The sequence below is a fragment of the Psammomys obesus genome, unplaced genomic scaffold, assembly GCF_907164565.1.
Source record: "Psammomys obesus unplaced genomic scaffold, mPsaObe1.curated_primary_1811, whole genome shotgun sequence".
NCBI lineage: Eukaryota > Metazoa > Chordata > Mammalia > Rodentia > Muridae > Psammomys > Psammomys obesus.
Genome location: NW_026596039.1, coordinates 7,164,821 through 7,185,731, shown reverse-complemented (window position 1 = coordinate 7,185,731; position 20,911 = coordinate 7,164,821). Strand labels below are relative to the sequence as shown.

Sequence of the window (20,911 nt, the reverse complement as noted above, 5' to 3'; positions counted from 1 at the left end):
GGATAAAGCCAGCCTCCCAGACACACTAAGCAATGCTTCTAGGCCCCTTGTAAAGCCGTATTCACCATGTTAGACACATAGTAAAATAACAGGTACTCTCTCTTTTTGGTGTAATGAAAGAAAGGTCAGAACCTCTCACAAGACTTCTTTAGAGTTTTGGTTTTAGCAATGCCTGGCACAGTACCCACAATCCTTTGCATGCCTGAGGCCTCTCAGGACCTCAGTCACCTACAAGGCATAAACTCCCTGATACATGAGTATGCCGTGAACAGAGCTCATCTGCTTTATTTCCAAGACCCCACGTGACCACAGATATTTTTTTTTTGTGGTCATTTAATAAATGATCCCCTGTCATCCCTGGCTTGACAATGTTACACTTGACCCCTGCTGTAAGACTTCATCTTTTCAGAGCCAGAGGGGCAAAACATACTAAGGGTACAGGTAATAGCAGGTGTGGGAAATACGCCAAGCAGGCCTTGGATAACTAGAAACTGGATCCTACCCACTCTCTCAGACATGCGAGGTACCGTTGTCTAGAAGCAACCCAAAATCTTCACAGGGGGCTATCGAAGTTCTCGAGACCCTAAGATGCCCTGAGAATCCTCAAGTTAGAACAAGGCTTCTTCCTCACTCTATAGGAGTTGTGTCTCACCCAAGACACAAGAGAAGGCTGTGTCTTCACACACAGGAGAAGGCCTTCACACACAGAAGGCTGGAGACAGGGCAATGCACAGGGGTGGGTTTTCTGTCTTCAAGTGGAATCTGCCTGCAGCTGTTTGGCCAACAGTACTTTAAAAAAAAATGGGAATGCCTTTGGGAGGCCTCCAAGTTCCCATCTACATGAGTGTCACAGTGTCATTAATTTTTTTTAAAAGATTTGTTTTTTATTTATTTACCACATATACAGTGTTCTGCCTGCACACCAGCAGAGGGCACCAGATCCCATTCTAGATGGTTGTGAGCCACCATGTGGTCACTGGGAATTGAACTCAGGACCTCTGGAAGAGCACCTAGTGCTCCTAATCTCTAAGCCATCTCTCCAGCCTGTCATTAATCTTCTACCGACTCCTTTCTAACTTAACCTGTCCTGCTGTGAGGAGGGACCTGTAGGAAAGGAGCAAAGGAAGGAGAGAAAGGGAGAAGGGGAGAGGAGGTCCAAAGTCAGGTCTAGAAACCCCTGTGAAAGAAGCCTAAACTCCCTGGCACCTCCCTAGCATCCTTCAGTCTTGATCTCCTCCCTCTGACCTGGGATGGACATGCTTGTCCTTTAAGTTCCCAGGAGACTTACAAACACTCAGATTCTCAGAAGAAGAAAAACTACTCAGAGCCACTAGGAAACAATGTTTTATTTATTTATTAATTTTTCTGTTGTCAGATAGATCACAAGACAGAGATCAGCAGTCCCGGTACACAGTGTGACTTGGTTAGTTTCCAAGGGAACACAATGGACAGGTGGGGCAGGGTCTGGTTTGAGTTTCTACTCCCATGACCTTTGATTTCTGGCGTTTGCTCAGCATTTGGGCTGTGCATACCCGGGTGCTCCTCTGACCCAAAGCCCTGCTCCTGCATCTTGCCATCGCTCTCCACTTTCACCCGACAGGCAGGGAAAGGAAACTGCAAAGGCTGCCGGACCCACCCCAATCCAACCTCTCTGAGGCATCCCCTGGGCTGCCAGAGACCCACTTCAGGTCAGATGAATTGGACTGGAGATCGAAGTCTCAAAAGCAGGGAAGGTGGGCAAAGGCAGGGGCATTCCAGAGCCTATGGGTCTATTGCTCAGAAGGTATGTGAGGAGCACAGTTCCCCAGAGGCAAGAAGCCCTGGACCTGGAATTCCTGGGCACTCCGCAAAGGGTAGGGCAGATTGGTTCTCTGAAGTGGACACCCTGAAAGGAAAATGACCTCAGGAGGGCAGACAGAGCCTGCAGGAAGGCAATCCTCCAAATCTCCAGCTGCTAACAGACCTTCTAAATTGGTTGGAGTCTGGAGCAAGTTTCTTCGGAGAGTCCCGGAAGAAGCTCAGTTTAGATTATACAAAGTTTCTTTGTCCTAAAACAGCCTGGGGCTCCTGCTCTGGGAACAACTCTCCCTCCAGCCTAAATCCAGACATGGGGCTAGGGCTCCTCATAGGCAGAACAGACTGCAGAGAGCAAGAGGGGATGGAGGCCACAGGAGACGGTCACAAGGCGCTGAGGGCAAAATGGCCAAGCCCCTCAGGAAAGGGAGCACACAGTTTACCGGAACAATGAAATCCACGAATGAGTAGCCACAGACCACAGTCATCAGACACACACAGACACAGCACAGAAAGGGGCCAGACCCCGGCTGCAGTGAGAAAGGAAGGGCTGTGAGCGTTGCATCAAGTACAGGACTGGGGTTAGTGGGGACAGAGAGAGGCACGGGGAACTCATGTTCTTGGCTTCTCCTAGGGAAAGGTCTGGCATGAAGTAGCCGGTTTTCTCAAGCCTTGACGTCAGCCTCGAAAGTGTCAGGCAGCTGGCCTTGGCTTCTGGAGGCTGTGAGGCGGAGAATTCACATTAAGACCCTAGATCCTTTCTACTGCCCATACTCGGTCCTGTCTCCAACTTCAGCACAGCCCCTTTGTCCAAAAAATAAAAAAAAAATAATAATAATAAAATAAAAAAAATCCCCAGATGGCATGCCCTTGAAGCCCTAAGGTCCAGTGAAGAGCAGACAAGCCTGAGAGGAAGGGAAGGCAGAGGAGTATGAAGGGGGGCAGCCTCGTGGGCTGGAGTTGTTGACTGACCCCTGCTTAAGTGGTCGCTTATCTTTAAGATATCACCCCAAAGATGGGAGCAGTGAGTGAGCCCTGCTCTGCTGCCAGGGCTGTCATGTGGAGATGCAGGCACTACAAGGAATTAAAACTCTGCACAGGTACATGGTGGTCCTGCCTTTCTGGCAAAGACTAGTGTCCATGACATAGACAGTTTTTTGTTTGTTGTCGTTTTGAAGCAGGGTCCATGTGGCCTAGGCTGACCTCAAACTCACTATTGGCCAGGGTTGACCCTGAACTTCTGATCTTCCTCCTACCTTTATCCATCCCCATGGGCTAGGTTTACAGGTATGCACTAGCTTGAGGAAGCCTTTAATTTACAACTTAAACTAGAGTTGTGCCTTATTGTATGTTATGCCTTATTGTATGGAATCTAGGGCAGAAGTGAGGTGACAAACAGGCTTTTTTGCCTTTATATACCCCAGGGTCTGCCATCCAGGACACAATTGAGTAGGTATTCTGAGTGACCCTAGCCACAGAAACCTGGATTCAGGGCCCAGCTTGTCACTTACTATCTGTGCTGGGTAGGTGTGTGTCAACTCGACACAGCTACAGTCATTGGACGGGAGGGAACCTCAATTGAGAAAATGCCTCCGTAAGATCAGGCTGTAGGCAAGCCTGTAGAGCATTTTCTTAATTAGTGATTGATGGGGGAGGGCCCAGCCCATTGTGGGTGATGCCACCCCAGACTGGTGGTTCTGGGTTCTATTTTCTTAGGCTGAACAAGATATAAGGAGCAGGCCTTTAAGCAGCACCCCTCCATGCCCTCTGCATCAGCTCCTGCCTCCAGGTTCCTGCCCTGCTTGAGTTCCTGGCCTGACTTCCTTCAGTGTGGGAAGCTTATACCAAAAAAACGTTTGCTCCCCAATTTGATTTGGCCATGTGGGTTCATCACAGCAATACTAACCCTAACCAAGACACTATCTGAATGGCTTTCTCTGACTGGAGTTTTTTTGTTTTTTTTTTCCATTATAAATGAGGCCAGCCCTGCATGTCCTATTTCTCCTGGTAGGCTCCAGAAGGTTCCTATACGGCCTGCTGACTGGAAGGTTTATCCAATCACTATGTACTCTCGGGCACACCCTACAATAAGCAATGGAAATGAACACACAGCAGGCCCCAAATGTTGAGGGCAGTGCAGGTATAAGGAAGGGGAGGGGCCCATATTATTTTCCGTACTTTAGAGTATTATTGGAAAGTTTAATGATGTGTGTGTGTGTATGTGTGTGTTTGTGTGTGTTTAAGCGGTTTTCAGGCTCATTGTTGGTAGCCATTCCCAATGTTACTTTAAGAGGGAAGTGTTTCACTAACTAAACGATTCCTACCCAAGCCATGTCCCTCTGGTAGCTGGGAAAATACCGTATGAGTCTGACCCCAAGGCTGGTTGGAAGTCCTGATTCCCCATGCCTGTGTTGAGGTAAGAGACAGTCTCTGGGACAGAGATGTCCACGGTTCCTCCCCCACCTCTGAGAGACACCTAAGAGTGGGCTGGTAAGAAAAGCTGGGTGCCATGAAGAAGCGGGCATGAGGCCCCTGCCCAGACCCAACGAGGACAGTGGGGGACAGAGCACGGAGCATCTACCTTCCTGCTGGAGGCCGCACCTCAGTTCTCTGCCTTCTGGGGCTCCGTAGCTGGAAGAGAAAGCAGATTGATGTACTGTGAAGCTCCTCCCCCAGGGGTGCTCTCTGCTGAGCCCTCGCTTACGCCTGACACTAGGATTTGGGGTCACAAAGATGTGGGTGCCAGTCCTTGCACCTTGATGTCTGCTGCTTACAAGACCTTGGACCTAGGTCCTTGAATATGGTAATGGTGGCTACCTCACGGGGCTTAGCACACATGTAAAGATGGAGTGTGCCTGGTACAAAGTAGGTGCTCTGGCTACAGTGACTATCTCCTGCCTGGTATGGATGAAGTGCGAATGTCAAAGAGGTCCTAGAGAGCCCTCTCCTGGCACTTCAGAGGCCTCTGAGGTTCACCTCTGCTGAACCCCAAAGCAGCTCGTGGCACCTAGTCCAGTCCCTCCCCGAACCATGGGAAGACCCTCTCATAGAACCCTGTCATGGTAGTTACCATTTGTAGTGATGAGGTTCTCCACCTGGGCCTCTTCATCCCCTGGAGCCCTATGACAAGAGGAGACACATCGTTACAGACGTACAGGGGGAAACCACAGATTATCCCCATTCTCTTCACTGAAGCAGGGCCCCTGGAGCTCATCCCCTCCCCCTCCCCCCGCCTCATTCAGACACTCTACCATGGGACACGTGGGGTGAACAGAGTAGCCGGGAGGGGCAGAGAGAACCCATGGGTACCCTTCTGTGTCTGCCCCTAGGTGGGGTTTGGGCATAGCTGCCACAGACTCTGACTTCTGAGGTCCATGGCCACCATGGCTGTTCTAATGAAAGGGGTGTAACTTATACGGTGCCCACTACGCAGTACACAGAGCCTCAGGAAGGCGAGACACAGCGACAGCGTCTCTGCCCCGCAACACCCTTCTCTACTTCCCCCCAGCAAGCCTTGCTGGCTCAAGGACCTCCAGACAAGGTCCCAGCACATTCCTGCTCAGTATTCTTTACCCTATTTACGTGTTTTGACCTCTCCTTTGTTCCAAGGTCATTGTACATTGGTGTTCTGTCTGCTTGTATGTGTGTGTGTGTGTGTGTGTGAGGGAGGGGGCCGGATCTCCTGCAACAGGAGTTACAGACCGTTATGAGCGGCTACGTGAGTGCTGGGAAATGATCGTGGGTCCTATAAGCCAGTCACCTCTGAGCCATCTCTCTAGCCCTCCAATGTTCTCCCATGAGACCAAAGAGCACCCATTGGGTTTGCTCCACAGGCCTCTCCCTGTCCCAACAACCCTGTCACTCTTACCTGGGCTTCTGATTGAAACTACACTTGCACCTGCGACCTGAAACACAAAGAAACCATCCAAGATCATGCTCCCAGCAGCAGCTCAAGGTCAGGCTCCTGGCCGGGACACAGAAGATCTACCGTGAGTCTGTACAGGACAAAGGCACTGCCAAACACAAGCAATGGAAGCCTGCACTGCTGCCCAAAGCAACGGGGGGGTCAACTGAGGCCCCGTGCCAGGGTTTAAGTGGCAAGTGGGTGCTGTTTGTGGGAGGGGCAATCTTTGGGAGGCGGGGCCAAGCCAATCAAAGTGGGTTGTTGGAGGTGGTAGCCGCTTCTGACTATATCCTCAGCTCTCTGCTTCCTGGTCCATCTTAATGTGAATAAGCCACACAAGTCTGCCACGCCACGCCTTCCCGCTGTGATAGAATTTGCCCTTTCATACCGTGAGCAAAACTAATGATGGTAGTGCACTCAACACCACGGCTCACACAGGGGAAACACATAAGGACACATTCCCAGGATCATGGCGAGCACAGCACCTGTCTTCCGGGATGGCTAAGCCCATGCCCTAAGGATGAAGCCCGCTCGTTTTTACTTATGGCTGTTCCTACCTACATTCTCTGAGCTCACCTTCCTTGTTTAATTGAGCACTTACTATATGCCCAGCCCTGTATTAGTCCTGGAGGTAGCATGGAGAGGCAGACTGTGCCTTCCCCTTTCCCACAGACAAGATGGCTAGGCTCATCTACTACTCCCCAGCAGCCATAGATAAAAAGGGACAAACATACTTAGGATGAGGAGTATCCCAACGGAGAAGAGGACCACAGCGAACACCAAGCCCCCAATCCTCAGAGTCTGGTAGTCTGCAAAAGAACCAGGGATGAGAGGTGGGAGATGGGAGGGGCAGGGAGAACATACCTGTCCCTCCCGGATGGGGCCACCCCAGGGCTGCAGAGTTCACTCACCGTAATAGAAAGGGTCGTTTTCTTTCTCCTTCTCAGCTGCTGGGAAAGTAGACAGACACGGTCAAGAGGAAGGCAGCCATGTTTCCTGAGACTTCTCTCCTGCCCCACAGCTCCTAGTCCCCACAAAAGGATCCTTGTGAAGCTGGCTACTGGGCAGAGACACTGGAGATCATGGAAAATAGGCTTGGCAGGCTTGGACGCCCAGGGTCTGAGGCAGGTATGACTCAGAACCTCAGTGAGGTCCCCAGCTCACAGCACACCTTTCATCACTCCAAAAGGCCAGGCCTGCCTGTCATCTACTGACAAACAGGGAAGCCGAGATGGGGTGGGGGTTCGGGGGGAGCATTTCATATATCTATGAACTGGCATATATAGTCAGGGTGGGTTAATTACAGTCCAGGCTGTAATTCCACAGGAGCCCGAGGTGTCTGGAGGGATTAACAGGCCAGTTGGTCCTTGTGGGGAACACCTGGATTAGGCTCTGTCTTTCTATGCTGCAAAGGTAGGAGCCCCTGACCAGATGGGAAGTTGCCTAAGATCCCTTTACCCTAAAGTCTAAAAGGACCAGAACCTTCTACCAGAAAGGGCTGCGGCTGCAGCTCGGCACAGGTAGGCCCTACAGGACTCTTACCACTAGCCAGCACTGCAGGGGCCAGCAGGCTGCAGAGGATCAGCACCGTCTCCATGGCGCCTGGGGATAAAGAAGGAAGAGACGACTCTAAGGACAGAAGACCTTCCTCCATAAGCCATCACCTGTGATGGGGGCTCAGCCCAACCTCGGCTGTACCGGAAGCATGTGTGACCTGAGGCCACTTCAAATCACCAGGACCAATGCCACCTTATCAGACTCTCAGAGATCTGTGTGGTCAATTCTATTAACCAAGATGAGTCAGAACACTTAGCCGGCTCTATGACTCGTGCAGGCTGCAGGCCTGGAACCAGAAGCTCGCCGAGAGTAAACGCTCTTCATAGAGGGAGAGGCAGGGCCAAGGTCATACAATAGCTCAGTAACTCATTAGGGTGAGGCTTTTAGGCCAAAGCCTTAACACCTTAACATCCCAAGGGCTTTGGAGATGTCTCTCCAGTGCCCTCTTTCCAGGCTATCTCTGACTCATTAAGATGCGGGGACCCCGGACAAGCTCTCACAGCCAACAGCCTACCAAGAAGTGTTTTTGAAAGGATTTATGTTGTGTGTGTGTGTGTGTGTGTGTGTGTGTGTGTGTTTGCACGCGCTATGCATGTATGGCATATGTGTGCAGATGTCCATGGAGCCTAGAAGATCCAGAGCAATGTATCTCCTGGAGTTACAGGTGGGCGTGAGCTGCCTGATGTGGGTGCTGGGAACTAACCTTGGGTCCTCTGGAAGAGCAGTAAGTGTAGGGGAGTGTTTATATCAGCTCCTTAGTCCAGTCAGTGGATGGCAGCCTCTCTCTGTTCCCCTTGATACCTTTGTATGACCACAAGTTGCCTTTCATACGGTTTCCTCAGCTTCCTGGATGACCAGAGGCCCAGGTCATCATCTCCCAAAATGTGACGGTTGCATAAAGGGAAGCAGGACAAAGGTCTCTGAGCATCAGCTCCCAGTCTCTCTTCCCCCTTAAAACGATGAGCGCTCTGCTTGGATCACACTGAATCCTGGTGATGGCGCGGGGGGGGGGGGGGGGGGGGGGGGGGGGGGGGGGCGGACCTGGATGGGTCACATGCGCAGAGCCAGGGAACATGTATCAGTGTAGTTACACTCACAGAGTCAGAATAGGGTACAGCACAAGGAGGAAGAACTCAAATCCAGAGCAGCCAACGCTGCTTAATCTTTTCCATGTAGGGTAAGCCGGGACACTGCCCGAAACCTATGTCTTGAATAGCCAGGCCCCACACTCATCCTAACAAGCAGCTCTGCTGCTATTCTGCAGTCAGACACCAGGGGGCAGCATAGCTGTACCCAGAACCATGCCCAGCCAGAGAGCTCTGTCAAGAGAAATTGACAGCTGTACGAACATACACCTTGCTCCTCTTAAAACTGTGCTTGATACATATATCCAATAACATTGCCTAGTGTGAGTTTGTGCATGTGTAAATGTTTGGGTGTCTGAGCAGGTGCATGTCCTTGCTTGAGCAACCAAGAGGTCAATGTCAGATGTCTTCCTGAACCATTCTGCACCTTATCTTTTGAGAGAGGGACTCTCGCTGAGCCTAGAGCTGACACCAGGCTGATTCCGGGAAGCTGGCTGGCCAGCAAACCCCAGCCATCATCCTAACTCCCCACCTTCTCAGTACTGCGACTGCAGCTGAGTGCCAGTCCACATGTTTTGTTGTTGTTCTGTTTTGTTTTTGACTTAAGTTCTGGGGATCAAATTCAGTTCCTCACGTTTGAGAGGCAGATGCCTCACTGACTGAGCCATCTCCCTAGTCCCCAGCACAGCTTTCTTTTTTACCTTTATGGTTATGATACAGTATTTGCAGTCTCCAGACACTTGCTTTGATCAACACTGTTCTGAAGATTTGTCTATACTATTACACAGAACTGTAGCTATTTCATGGTTAACGTGTGGTATTTCGTTGTGAAGGAAAACTGTTGTGTAGTGATCCCTTCTCCTGTTGATGGGCATCTGGTATCTTTGGAAATACACGGCTAAATGATACAGTTTTGAACACTTATGTGCACACTGCCAAGGGCACGTGTGATTGAGAGGTTTTTCACAATTCTGAGCACCCAGTCTCAAAAGGAACACTATACATTGCAGATCAGTGGGAACATGCGTTTGCGGATACTAGAAAACACGACCACCGAACAATCCTTACTCTGAAAGGCGTACTCCACCACTTAGCTCCCTTTTAAAAGGAATATGACTATGCCCCTGGACAGGCCTTCCATCGCAGCCTGGAAATGATGACCGAGGGTGAGCATGGCTCTGAACTCACTGCTTGGGAACAGACGGTCACTGCTCCACAGTGTTAATCATCTTCCAGAGGTCATTCCCACTTTAACATCCCACCAGCATGATGTGATTTATCTGTTACTCCCCGTCCTAACCACTACTTGACATTATCAGATGTCATAATTTTTGTCCATCTAGAGGCATAAAATGTGGCGTTATTCTGGTCACTTAGCTTTGGGGGTTCGCCATTTCCATTTCTATAGTGGTGACGGGACGTTCGTGTCTTTTTATAATTTTCAAATCATCTTCTCGACGTTGACATAAAACCTCAGTTACTGAGTATTGCAATATCTCCTCCCAATCCCTGACTTTTCTTTTTACTTAAGAGCTTTTTTTAATTTTGTGTGTAAGTGTACATGTGCGTATGTGTGTGTATTGTGTGGTGTGTGGAGATAAAACAACAACTTGCAGGGAGGTGGTTCTCTCCTACCAGTGCATCATGGGATAGGACTCCGTGGTCAGGCCTGGTGGTAGGCACCTCCATCTCCTGAGCCGTCTTCCTGGACCCGTCTTTACTTTTAAAAAAACTGCCCTACAATACACAGAATCTCTCAATTCTAAAATGACTGTGAGTGTCTCACTTAAGACATTTCTTCACACTGTCAGGTCATCTACTGGTCTTAAATACAGCAGTCTTAAGCTCTCTCATTTCTAATAATTTACCCATTTGCCTTTGGGTTTTCTCTGTAGACAGACTGTAAATGAGAGAGTGGCGTTTTCTCCTCCTATTAGCACACAGGTCATTTCTGTTTCTTAGTGCGCTGATTGAGACTTACAGAGAAATGCAGTAGAGAAACCATGACCATATATTCATATGCACACACATGTACATACATGTCTACACATGAACACAAATTTGGTCTTATTAGTCATTCTAAATAGAGTTCCAGGGTTTTGAAATTTTTCCTCTAACACTGTGTTTCCAAGATGCTTGTTTTATATTAATTATGAATAAACAAGCGATATATACTTTCTGTCTTGCATTCATCCTATTTCTCTCTTCTAAGACTGTAGCTTAGACCGGGTTTGGTGGCATACACCCTTGATCCCAGCACTCAGGGAGGCAGAAGGAGGTGGATTGCTGTGAGTTAGAAGTCAGGCTGGTCTACAAATCGAGTCCAGGAAAGCCAAGGCTACACAGATAAACCCTGTCTCGAGAAAAGAAAGAGAGAGGCACAAAGACAGAGAAAGACTATGGCTTAGTACAGTGTGGGCATCTTTATTCTGTTCTAAAAATCATCAAACTGTTCATTCATATTTTCTGCTTCCTTGCTTTTCTATGCTACATGCTGGGAAATTGTTTCAGAATTACTTGTTCTCTCCCTTTAGCTGTGTTTAATCTGCTGTTTCACTCATGCACTTAATTTCCTATTTCACTGATTATAACATTTTTATATGTTCTAGCTGGTTCTTTTCTAACAGCTTGGTCATTTCATTAGTCTTTCTTGTCCACTCATTTTTAGGATCCCATTGCTTTCTTTCAACATTTTCTTCACAGTTACTTTATTTTTTTGTGTCTGCTAATTTCAAAATCCTGACTTCTTGGGAGCATAAATTGATTTGTGGTTTCTGTGATTTTTAAATGGTGATTTGGCTTTTCTTGGTTCCCTTCCAATACACACACACACACACACACACACACACACACACACACAGATATACACATACAGACATCCACACAAACACACACACATACTACCTTGCTTAAGTAGTCTTTGATTTGTAAGCTCAAATTTGCTATATCTTAATCTGTGGGGAATTCTGAGGTCTTGTTTTCCTTTTTCCATGGAGACCTAGAGTGTCTGATACCAACCTGAAACCAGATCAGGCCCCTCCAGGGGACTAATGAAGAAGTCATGGGTTCGGTTCTGAACTCTGTTTGGTTCAACGCTTACTGGTCTCCAGAAGGCAGAGATGTAACTGGCATTCACTTTCAGCAGCTCTGTTTCAATTTAGTTCACACTTTACATAATTGTGCTACTTTGATTCCATAGGATTTTAGTTGGAAGATTTATTTTGGTTTTGGAGTTTTAGATGGTGTTTGGTATGGAGAGAAAAGCGACTGGTAATGGTATCTTTCTTCCTTCGTGTGGGGCAAGGGTAGAAGTGACATTAAAAGCCATCAAACGAGGCTCATGCTCATGCGTACAATCCCAGCACTCAAGGACTGCCATGAGTTCTAGGCCAGCCCAGGCTAGAGAGACCCTGCCTCATAAGTAAAATCACATTAAACCAACTCTTAGGGACCTTCGTATGAACACCAGATCCTACATGCCAGGAGAAGGATGGCCGGTCTAGGCTTCTCAACCCACAGCAGAACAATTACTGGGCAGGTAGAGCCCCTCCTGGAGAAGAAAAGACTTGTCCATGCCAAGGGCTCCAGACTACAAGGTGTAGCGAACATCCCCTTAGATGACTGCTGTGCCTCTCTGATAGCCTATTACTTCCACAGACGCTCAGCTCAGGGGAATTCCACGAACACTGAAATCCATGAGAGGGACGTGAATTCTAGATCTGCAGGGGACAAACAGTGACCAAGATCTGGCTTCGGCTACCAAGGAGGCATGGGTTCTGAGAGCAAAGACCCTGCTATTATCAGTAAGGACAGTACAACAGGGGACCTGAAAGTACCCAAGGAGGAGTTGGCATTTCAGCCAAACCTTGAGAGCAGGATGGGATCTTGAAAGACAAGGTTGGGAGAGAGAGGAAAATGAGAAAGGACAGTGAAAGGGAGCAATGGAGAGCGGGGACAGCAAATGGTATTCATTCCAAGTTCAATTTAAGTTGTTCTCATGGCATTTCACTCAACAGAGGCTGCCTGTAGGGTCTTCTTAGAAGGCATCACAATGTAGATGGCACAGGAGGGGCACTGTGACAGCAACCCCCCGAGTGTTTCCATTTCTAGTGGCAGATGCCTTCCAAAACAGTGACTAATCCAGTCTGAGTAAAGCATGACCGGTGGGTGGTGAGAATCCCGATAAGATGGCTGGAATCAGACTATGGAGTCATGAATGCCAAGCTCCAGAGTGAAGGCCTGTCTTTGTATTCGAAAGCAAACATTTGCGATCAAGTTGCAGAGTGCTGAAAGAGACACTGTCATAAATGTGAGACATGGCTGAGTCTCTATCCTCCAAGCAGCCGCTGGGGCCTGGCCTATACCAGCAGTCTCCCTCAGCATGAGGCTCCTCAAATGCTGTCGCTTGGCACCCAGACCGCTTTAAAAGATCACATCGGTGGTACAGCTGGCGCTGGCTGCGAGTCCTGTGGCCAACTGCATATACAGAGCCTCTGAAGGGACACAGATGTCTTTGTTCTCTGTTAAACAAGGAATTCTATCCTGACCTCTCCTCCCTCCTGGTAAGACCCCTGGCTTCTCCTGCCCTCAAGTCTCCACATTCTTTTCTTCCTCCTTACAGGCTGGAAACTGGGCAGCCTGGAGCTCAGCTGAGGTGGGGGGAGCTAATGCAGGAACACTTCCAGGCCCAGAGTTTAGGGAACAGATGGGAGGAGGGAGGAGTATTCAGGTAGGGGAATTAACCAGGCAGAGTGGATAGAGCTAGGATGGAGGCTCAAGATCATTCCATGAGTCTCAACATGCATATGATAAATGTCTTGTTTTGTGGTCCTGGAACCCTGCATAGAGCTCTGAAAACCTGGCTGGCTAGGACAGAGCACCTAAGAAGTCGTCACTATGATTCGACTCCATTACATCATCGCTGCTGGAGATGAGGACTCTGTTATATCTTACTAGTCTGGTCACCACTGCTCTAGACCATTCTGTCAGATCTGGCCCAATATGAGGAAGAGTTACACCTCCTTTCCACAAAACACTCTGTCTTTGCCCAGGCACACAGAGACACCGTGGCTGACATCAGCCCTTCCATGTTATTCTCCTCTCCCGCCATCCTGCTGTTTGCAGTTGTCCACTGCAGTGCGGTGAGTGCAATCAGAACGGTCCCTCCAGTGATTATCTTTCCACACTGAGTCACATAATTTCACTTAATTGCTGGGTAAAAGCTGCTCAGAAAGAGAAGCTACCAGTTGATGATGTAGCAACACGCTGGATTATTTCTGAGATACAGCCGAATGCCTGGCACTATTCTGATATAATTTGACAGCCATCTCTCTTTTCAAGGCAGAAGTTCCGAATGGCATAAAATTTCCTCACTCTACCTGCAGACCCTCCTCCCTTCCCTTTGCAAGGGGTCTGCTTACCTTCCTGCGGGTTCAGCCCCTATAGAGTGCACTCCAGGCTCACTGTGGCCTGCTTTGATGGCCCAGTGAGAAGCCAGGCAGGACATAGCCAAGAAGAGATAGCCTTCAAAGAGCCACAGAGGGCCCGAGCCTGGCTTAGGCTTGCAGATTACCTAGGCTGTCATTAGAGACCATGGGACATGGTTTAGCTATCTCTACATCTTTCAACGAAGATGCTGTGGGAAAAGGATGCGTCATGAACAGCACATAACCAAGAGGAAACATTTCCAGATGGATTCCATATCTCAGCAGGCCAGGCTGGGATATAATGAGACAAGCATCTGCCTTTAATTAATTTAGAAAGAGTGAGGTTTGATAAGAGAGGGACCTGATTCGGCTACCAGTCAGGGGTGGGTAGGGCCTGGCTCAGGAACCCATGCCTCTGACCCTGTCAGCTGATTTGATGAGCTGAGGCTGGGAACAGCCAGCCTTGTATCAGGAAGGGCCGGGAGGTACTGGACAGTTCCTGGAGGCAGCCTGACAGGCGCCAGGGCATGGCAATGAGGGGCAGAAGGGAAGCAACTGACAGGCTCCTTCAACTGGAAAATAAGCTTGAGTTAGAGATTTGAAGGGGGGAGGGCAAAGAGGGTATTGCTGGCTTCTGGGACAGAGAAAGAGGCAGTTGGTCCAGAAAGGGGTTCTGAGGGATACAGCTTAGCCCCTAGCTCTCTCTCCCACAGAGGAGCAAGGCTGAAGAGACCTTAAAGGAGCAGGTCCCAGCCTACAAGTTCTGACCTAACACAAGCAGAGCGCTCCCCAGTTCCTTCCTAAGAGTGGCTTCTACCATCTTAGGACTGTAAGGACTTCCAGTCTCTGATATCGTGTGTGAGGCCAGCCTGATCACAGTTTTCAGCCCTTGGCTTCTCTGTTGTCCTCAGCAGCTTGGCCTTGTACTATTTACAGCTATGATATGGCACAGCAGCTCGGCCCAGCCCCCACACACTATGCAGCCAGAGTTACGACAAAGACCAGTCATCCCATCATCCACTCACTGCTCTGTCGGGAGAGAGAGGCCTTCTGAAGGCCCTGCCTTAGCAATACACCCATTTCACAGGGAGAAAGTGATTGAGGGCTGGATTCAACACTTTCACTTTGCCCTGTCTGCCTCTCCATTGGTGGAGACAGAGTAGTCTTCCTGCTATGAGGAGGCTGCCTTTGTGGGGAGCCAGGCCCGCACTTCAATTCCCAGATCATAGAGAAGGGTTCCCATCCCCCACTGCTGCTCTGTGAAGGACCGGCATCTCCCTGTCAGGTGCCACCCTTCGTGTTCCTCCCCAGTCCAGCAGGCTAAGCGTCTGAGACCTAACTGCCTAGGGAGGGGATGAGATGAAGTCCACAGGAAAGGGGCCCGCTTTCCCAGCCAAGTTCCCAGCATCTCCAGCCTCATCCATATTCACAAGAGAGGGAGAGAGGGGCAGCAGAACACAGACCGCCTGCCAGCTCACCCTGAGTGGGAACTGAAAGCTGTTTGCTCCAGAGGGTGATTTTTTTTCTTTCATAGACAGATTCCAGGCCCACTCAGTTCATTAGGCAAAGGCGGGAGTGTGGAGTGGGCAGTGCGGAGTCAGCTGGTCCAGCCTGTCCACTTCTCAAGGCTGCAGTAAAGGTCAAGTGAGATAACGAGTGTGAAGGATTTTGAAAAGCGCAGAGCCCTGTGACAGCACTACGCAACGGCTATCAGGTGCTCATGCCACACGAGGGTGGTGCTACGTGGCTTGCAGCCCTTCGGCAGTCCTGGGAAGCGGCCACTGTGACGATTATTACCACTATACAACAGACCAACTGAGGAGAGAAAGGTTCTGTTACCTTCCCAAAGCCCTAGATGTCAGATCCAGTCCCACACACCCAGGCAACCACTTGGCTCTCCTGGATCTGCCGCTTGGGCCCGGTAGCTCCAGAAAGCAACTGGAGCTCTAGGAGCCTTTCCTCCTGTGTCTGGAAGAAGAGGTGATGAGTGGTACAATCTCAGGCCTACGAGAATGGGTGCTGTGGCCTGTGAGTGAGCACAGTTACTGTCTTGCTTATACAGCCCCACTCTTACCACCGGCATCTCCTCCCAGGAGGGAGCCTGGCCTCCTGTGCCCTCAGCCTGTGCTCTGCTGAAGGCTACCCCTGACAGTCTCTTTGATGGCCAAAAGGAACGAGTTCAGGAACTTCAGTGTCCCCCGGCTACCTGACACAGCAGAATCAAGGAAGGAAGAGACAGAAAAGCCTGGTGGTGAGATGCAGGGCTGGAGGCTGTGTGTGTGTGTGTGTGTGTGTGTGTGTGTGTGTGTGTGTGTGTGAGAAAACAGATTGGTATACAGCCAGGCATGGTGGCACACACCTACAACCCCAGCTTTCAGGAAGTGGAGGCAGAAAGATCAGGAATTCAGCTATGTGGTGAGTTTGAGGCCTCAGCTACACAGTAATCTCATGAATTACGGATTATGAGACCCAACCTGAGAGAGAAGGGGCATGGGCTCAGTAGCTGGCAGAGTACTTGCACCTTAGGCATGAACTGTTGGACTCATTACTGTTGGCATTGCCTAGCTCTGCCCGCTCCTCCCTTCCTCCTTTTCTACCTTTTCCTGGAAAATGGGGACGTTGGGGGGGGGGGATCAGGGAAAAGTCCCTTGTTACCTCTCCTTTCTTCCTTGCATTGTCCTGTGACCTCTAGAAGGTTCCAGCGTTCTACACTGACATGAGGCAGGTCAGGCTCGGCCCACAGCTGACATTGCCCCCCCCCAAGCATAGCTTTCTACCTCAAGATAAACAGCTGTCACCAGGGCCTCAAGCCGGTAGCAGAGAAGGAGCTGGAGAACAGAGGTGCAGACGAGAACAAAGAGAAACTCTCACTGAGCAAAGCGAGAAGAGCAGGCCAAGGAGGGGAAGAGGCCACAAGATGGAACTGAGGCTGGCCCAGGGACAGTGTCCCCATCAGAAGAGCCAGAAGAGTGGACAGGAAGGACAGAGGGAAAAGCAAACTGCAGGAAAATAAAATAAAATCTACATATGAGGAAACTCCAAGTCTCCTGACCATCCTCCTCCCCACGGGGTGACCCTGGACTGCCCAGCTGCTTCTGCCGTGCCCTTGGCTCCCCTCGTTACCATGATGCTCCAAAGGGCAGAGAAAGGAAAGCACACCAGGGAGGAGCCTGCATGGGGAAAGTCAACAGACAGCTGCTGTGCCCAGGAGAAGCATCTCACACTGTTCCCTGGCAGCCGGGCAGTGTTGGGCACAGCAGTGTCCCAACCCTTGAGGTCCTTGGATAACTCTCTCGCTTAGCAAGGCCAATCTTCCTTTCCACAAGGCCTTCAGAAAGACTGCCTCTGCAAGAGCCATTTCAGTGTGTCCTAGGAGTACCGTTCAGGCCACATTCACCTCTCTAAGACCTGGGGGCTGTCCTTCAGGTGTTGCTGGTCCTTCTATCTCCTTGGGTTCAAGGAGTCTGATGTGTCAGGCCAGAGACTCTTATGTTTTATCTCTGACCCTCCAGTGAGCTGAAGCTGGATCATGCCTGTGACAAGTGATAGGGAACACTGGCCACTGGAGTCTATCTCAGAAACGATGCCAACAGAACCAACAGCCCAGCAACTGGCAGCCTTCCGTAAGGGGCACAAAGCTACTGATCACCTTATATCACTTCTGCTGAGAATTTTAGGGCATGGAGCCAAAATGAAGGTCTCTTCCCCCACAATACCAAGCCCAAGACAGACTTTTTAAAGCCAATATATCTACTTGTGAAAGAGAAATACTCCTGACGCTAACAGCTGCTGATGCCTCCCTCTGTCCGGGGTTCTTACTCACATCGATTTCTGTATGGCTGAGATGCACGTAGTCATTGTGGAAGAGGCTGGGGCTTAAGAAAGAATATCAGCCTCATCAGCCCGATAACCATGGCCCCCTACTGTCACCCAGACACCTTGCTCACCAGCGAGAGTACTGCACCAGGCAAGACAGACAGACACAGCCCCTGCCTGACGGAGCTATGATCTAAGCATGTTCTCAGGCTGCCCGCTCCTTCCCTGACTCCAGCCTGGCTCTATGGCTCAGATGTAGTTACCTTGAGGGCAACACCCCTTTAATCTGCCCCCGTATTGTATTACCTATTGGGCTGGTACAACAGCCCGCCTCACTCTGCAGCTTCGGTGCACATCTTTAACCTTCTCCTGCCACTCAGTCCCAGACTTGCAAGACTTGGATGGTGAGAGGGCCAGACAGCGCACACGGATGCATTAGCATGTTTGCCTCAGGGAGTGGAGGGAGCCCAGACCTAATAACAGGTACCAGAACTGTGTTGCTGGGGTTTGAATGGTTGGAGCCTCGGTGCTTTCTACATGACATGACATGACAACAGTGAATCCTTACCTCTGTGATCTTCCTTCCCCAAACCTATGCCCCTGTCTAATGATGAGAAACACTGGCCAAAAGCCAACTGCAGAACCTGACCAGTGGTGCCCCTTATAGAGGTAATAACAGTCATCGAAACAAAGACCCATTGTCACAGCCAAGAAGAGCCCAAGAAGTCATGACAACTAAATGCAATGTGCTGTCCTAGAAGTGGGACCCTGGGACAGAAAAGGGATATTGGGTAACACTAGGGAAATCTACATGGAGTGTCAACTTCAGTTTATAATGTTTCAACAGGAGCTGGCACACTAAAGTAATATCTTTTTTTTTTTAATATTTTATTTGCATACAGAAGCTGTGAGCAGAAGAAGGTATTGAGCTCTGCGCTGTCCACCCAAGTTTTCTGTAAACCTGAAACTGTTCCAAAAGAAAATGGTTTGTTCCTAACTGAATTTGAACATTCAGTTAAAAAAAAAAATCAGATCAGTCCTCCATCTCCATCCATCTCTAGCCTGTGAGCTCACTTTCCTGGCACAGGGCAGAACACAGGTGTTCCCATGCCACATGCTTCTGTAACAGGCAGGGTGTAGCTGGTTCATGGCCACTGAGCCAAGCACCAGCCAAGGATTTAAAGCAAGGGGTTTGGGTTGGGATCAGAGGCCAGTGACTGTGGCCTAGCTGCTTGGCCTGTATTTCAAATACCCATTGAATAAACAACATCAGTTCTTCAGTCTTAGAGCCTGGCTTGAAATGAATCCTCTCCCCACATTCCACCCCCACTATGCCAGCATTCCAGAGCAGAACTGATAAGGAGATGGACTCACAGCTGGTAAGAGGGAGGAGGGAGGAGAGAGGAGGGACTGGGGACATTCCCTTAGACCTGGAATCCTAGTGGCTTGAGTTACTTTCTCTTAGATTCCTTGTGGTGTCCAGAAGATAGTTGGGCACCCTACGAACAGGTCAGTTAACTACCCCCTTTCCTGACAGTCTTCTTGACTGGCAAGGGCCCAGTGACTGAGGGTTCTTCCCCACCATGGAAGAGGGGGAACCTGCAGGCCCCCAAGGCTCAAAAACATTTCTCTAAGAGCCCGGTCCCAAATGCTGCTATCTGAACAGGCCAGAGGCCAAAGTCCCATGTTACACAGCAGAGAGTTTGTTACTTTAACCCCAGGAATTTTTATCTTTAACTGGAGTTACTTCTACCTTGAAGAGAAACCAAGCTTCTTCAGAAAGGGAAACATCACAAACCTCAAACCTGAGCTAGGTGTGGTGGTGAACGCCTGTAATCCCAGCACTCGGGGAGGCAGAGACAGGCAGAGACAGGCAGATCTCTGTGAGTTCCAGGTCAGCCTGGTCTACAAAGCCCAGGACAGCCAAGGCTACACAGAGAAACCCTGTCACGGAAAACAAAACAAATAAACAAAAAACCCTCAAACTCAGGCCTGATTTCTACATGTCTTCCTGGAAACACTCCAAGCTGGCCTACCAGCAGGGAAATAGGGCTTGGAGTCACTACCAACTGAGACAGCCGACATTGTCTCAGCCACTTCTGGGAACAATAGGGATGTCATACACAGGCAGCTGACATGAGCTGCCCAGCATAAAGTCAGGAGGCCAGGCCCAAGCATTTGACCCAGTAACACAGTTTGAGAAGCCATCCCATCCCAGGACAACTGTGTCCAGTTCCAGAAAGTCTAGGTAACCAGTTGCATTATACAGAAGCAATAGGCTGGGTGTGAGCCGGCCAGTCCGGAGAGGGAGGTCACCCTCTCCTGCAAACTCCTCCTGATGACAAATAGCCATTCATAGAGGCCAGTAGAGCAGCCCCAGTAGCAAAGATGGAAACCTGAAGGCACCACAGGCCAAGGGCCCAGAGACCAGGCCCATACCACCCTCCTCACAAGCATATCCCGTTGCAGGGATCTGCCATCCTCCCTCTCCTAGGGGCTCACTTCTGGAAGCACAGGTCTGGCCTTCATGGTTCCACCTACACTCTACGTGGATTCATAGTCTTTCCCTGAGATGGAGGGAGGAGAGAAGGTCCCTGGTATCTCTGGGTATCTGGGTCTAGATACCCAGAGTATGCAGACGTAGGGGACTCTTGACTTGACCCTATTTGCCAGTTTTAGGAAACTGTCCCTTCTCCTCTCACCTTGTATCTTCATTGTCCCATTCCCAGAATGACATGGCTCACACCTTTTCCATGTAGTATGTGTGTGTACAAACTATTAATGCTTTGGGCCAAAGGCACATGCCAGCATCTCTGGGTCCCCAACAGTCAAGTACAACAACTGTTGTAAAGATATTGACTGATCAAGTAATTAGTTAACTGACATTTCAGCATCACTGTCTCTTTAAGTCACAATCCATCCTGAGCTCAGAACACCTGAGACTCTCAATGGTATATTTTGAGCATTCTGAGGCATTTCATCATGCTTCCCCCAACTCCCAGGCCTTCACTTCCTCATCTCTGCCATCTGGGTCTCGTCAAACTCCAAAATGGGGCAGTGAATCAGCTCCCTCTGTTAACTTCAGCCTTTCAGCATCTGCTAGACTACCACCAAGAAAGAGACATTCCAAGACCATACGTGGGAAGAAAGGAACGGACACGTTAGGAATGGGCTAGGTGGGAACACAGGCAAGGAGTCAGCTCTTCCCAGCAGAGGATGGCTCCACCTATGGGCTCCCTGGACTTCCTCCATGTGATCTAGCCTTTAGGGGGAAGGGAAGTGTGTGTGTGTGTGTGTGTGTGTGTGTGTGTGTGTGTGTGTGTGTGTGT

The 20,911-nt window shown here is 49.7% G+C and overlaps 1 protein-coding gene across 3 annotated transcripts in view; it reads right to left on the bottom strand.

Moving 5' to 3' along the window:
* Nucleotides 1-1,326: 1,326 nt before the first annotated feature.
* The window catches only part of Fxyd6 (FXYD domain containing ion transport regulator 6), a 24,806-nt gene continuing 5,221 nt past the window's right edge, over nt 1,327-20,911 (bottom strand). Inside the window, exons 2-8 of one of the 3 annotated variants that reach the window (XM_055622301.1) lie at nt 7,241-7,300; nt 6,610-6,648; nt 6,433-6,507; nt 5,663-5,699; nt 4,865-4,914; nt 4,396-4,425; nt 1,327-2,515 (exon numbers count right to left, since the gene is read on the bottom strand). In XM_055622301.1, coding sequence (XP_055478276.1) covers nt 4,397-4,425; nt 4,865-4,914; nt 5,663-5,699; nt 6,433-6,507; nt 6,610-6,648; nt 7,241-7,295 — 285 coding nt within the window. In that variant the 5' untranslated portion in view covers nt 7,296-7,300 and the 3' untranslated portion in view covers nt 1,327-2,515; nt 4,396. Of the gene's footprint in view, nt 2,516-4,375; nt 4,426-4,864; nt 4,915-5,662; nt 5,700-6,432; nt 6,508-6,609; nt 6,649-7,240; nt 7,301-20,911 lie in introns of all 3 variants that reach the window. The other 2 variants (XM_055622302.1, XM_055622300.1) reach the window with 2 other exon arrangements.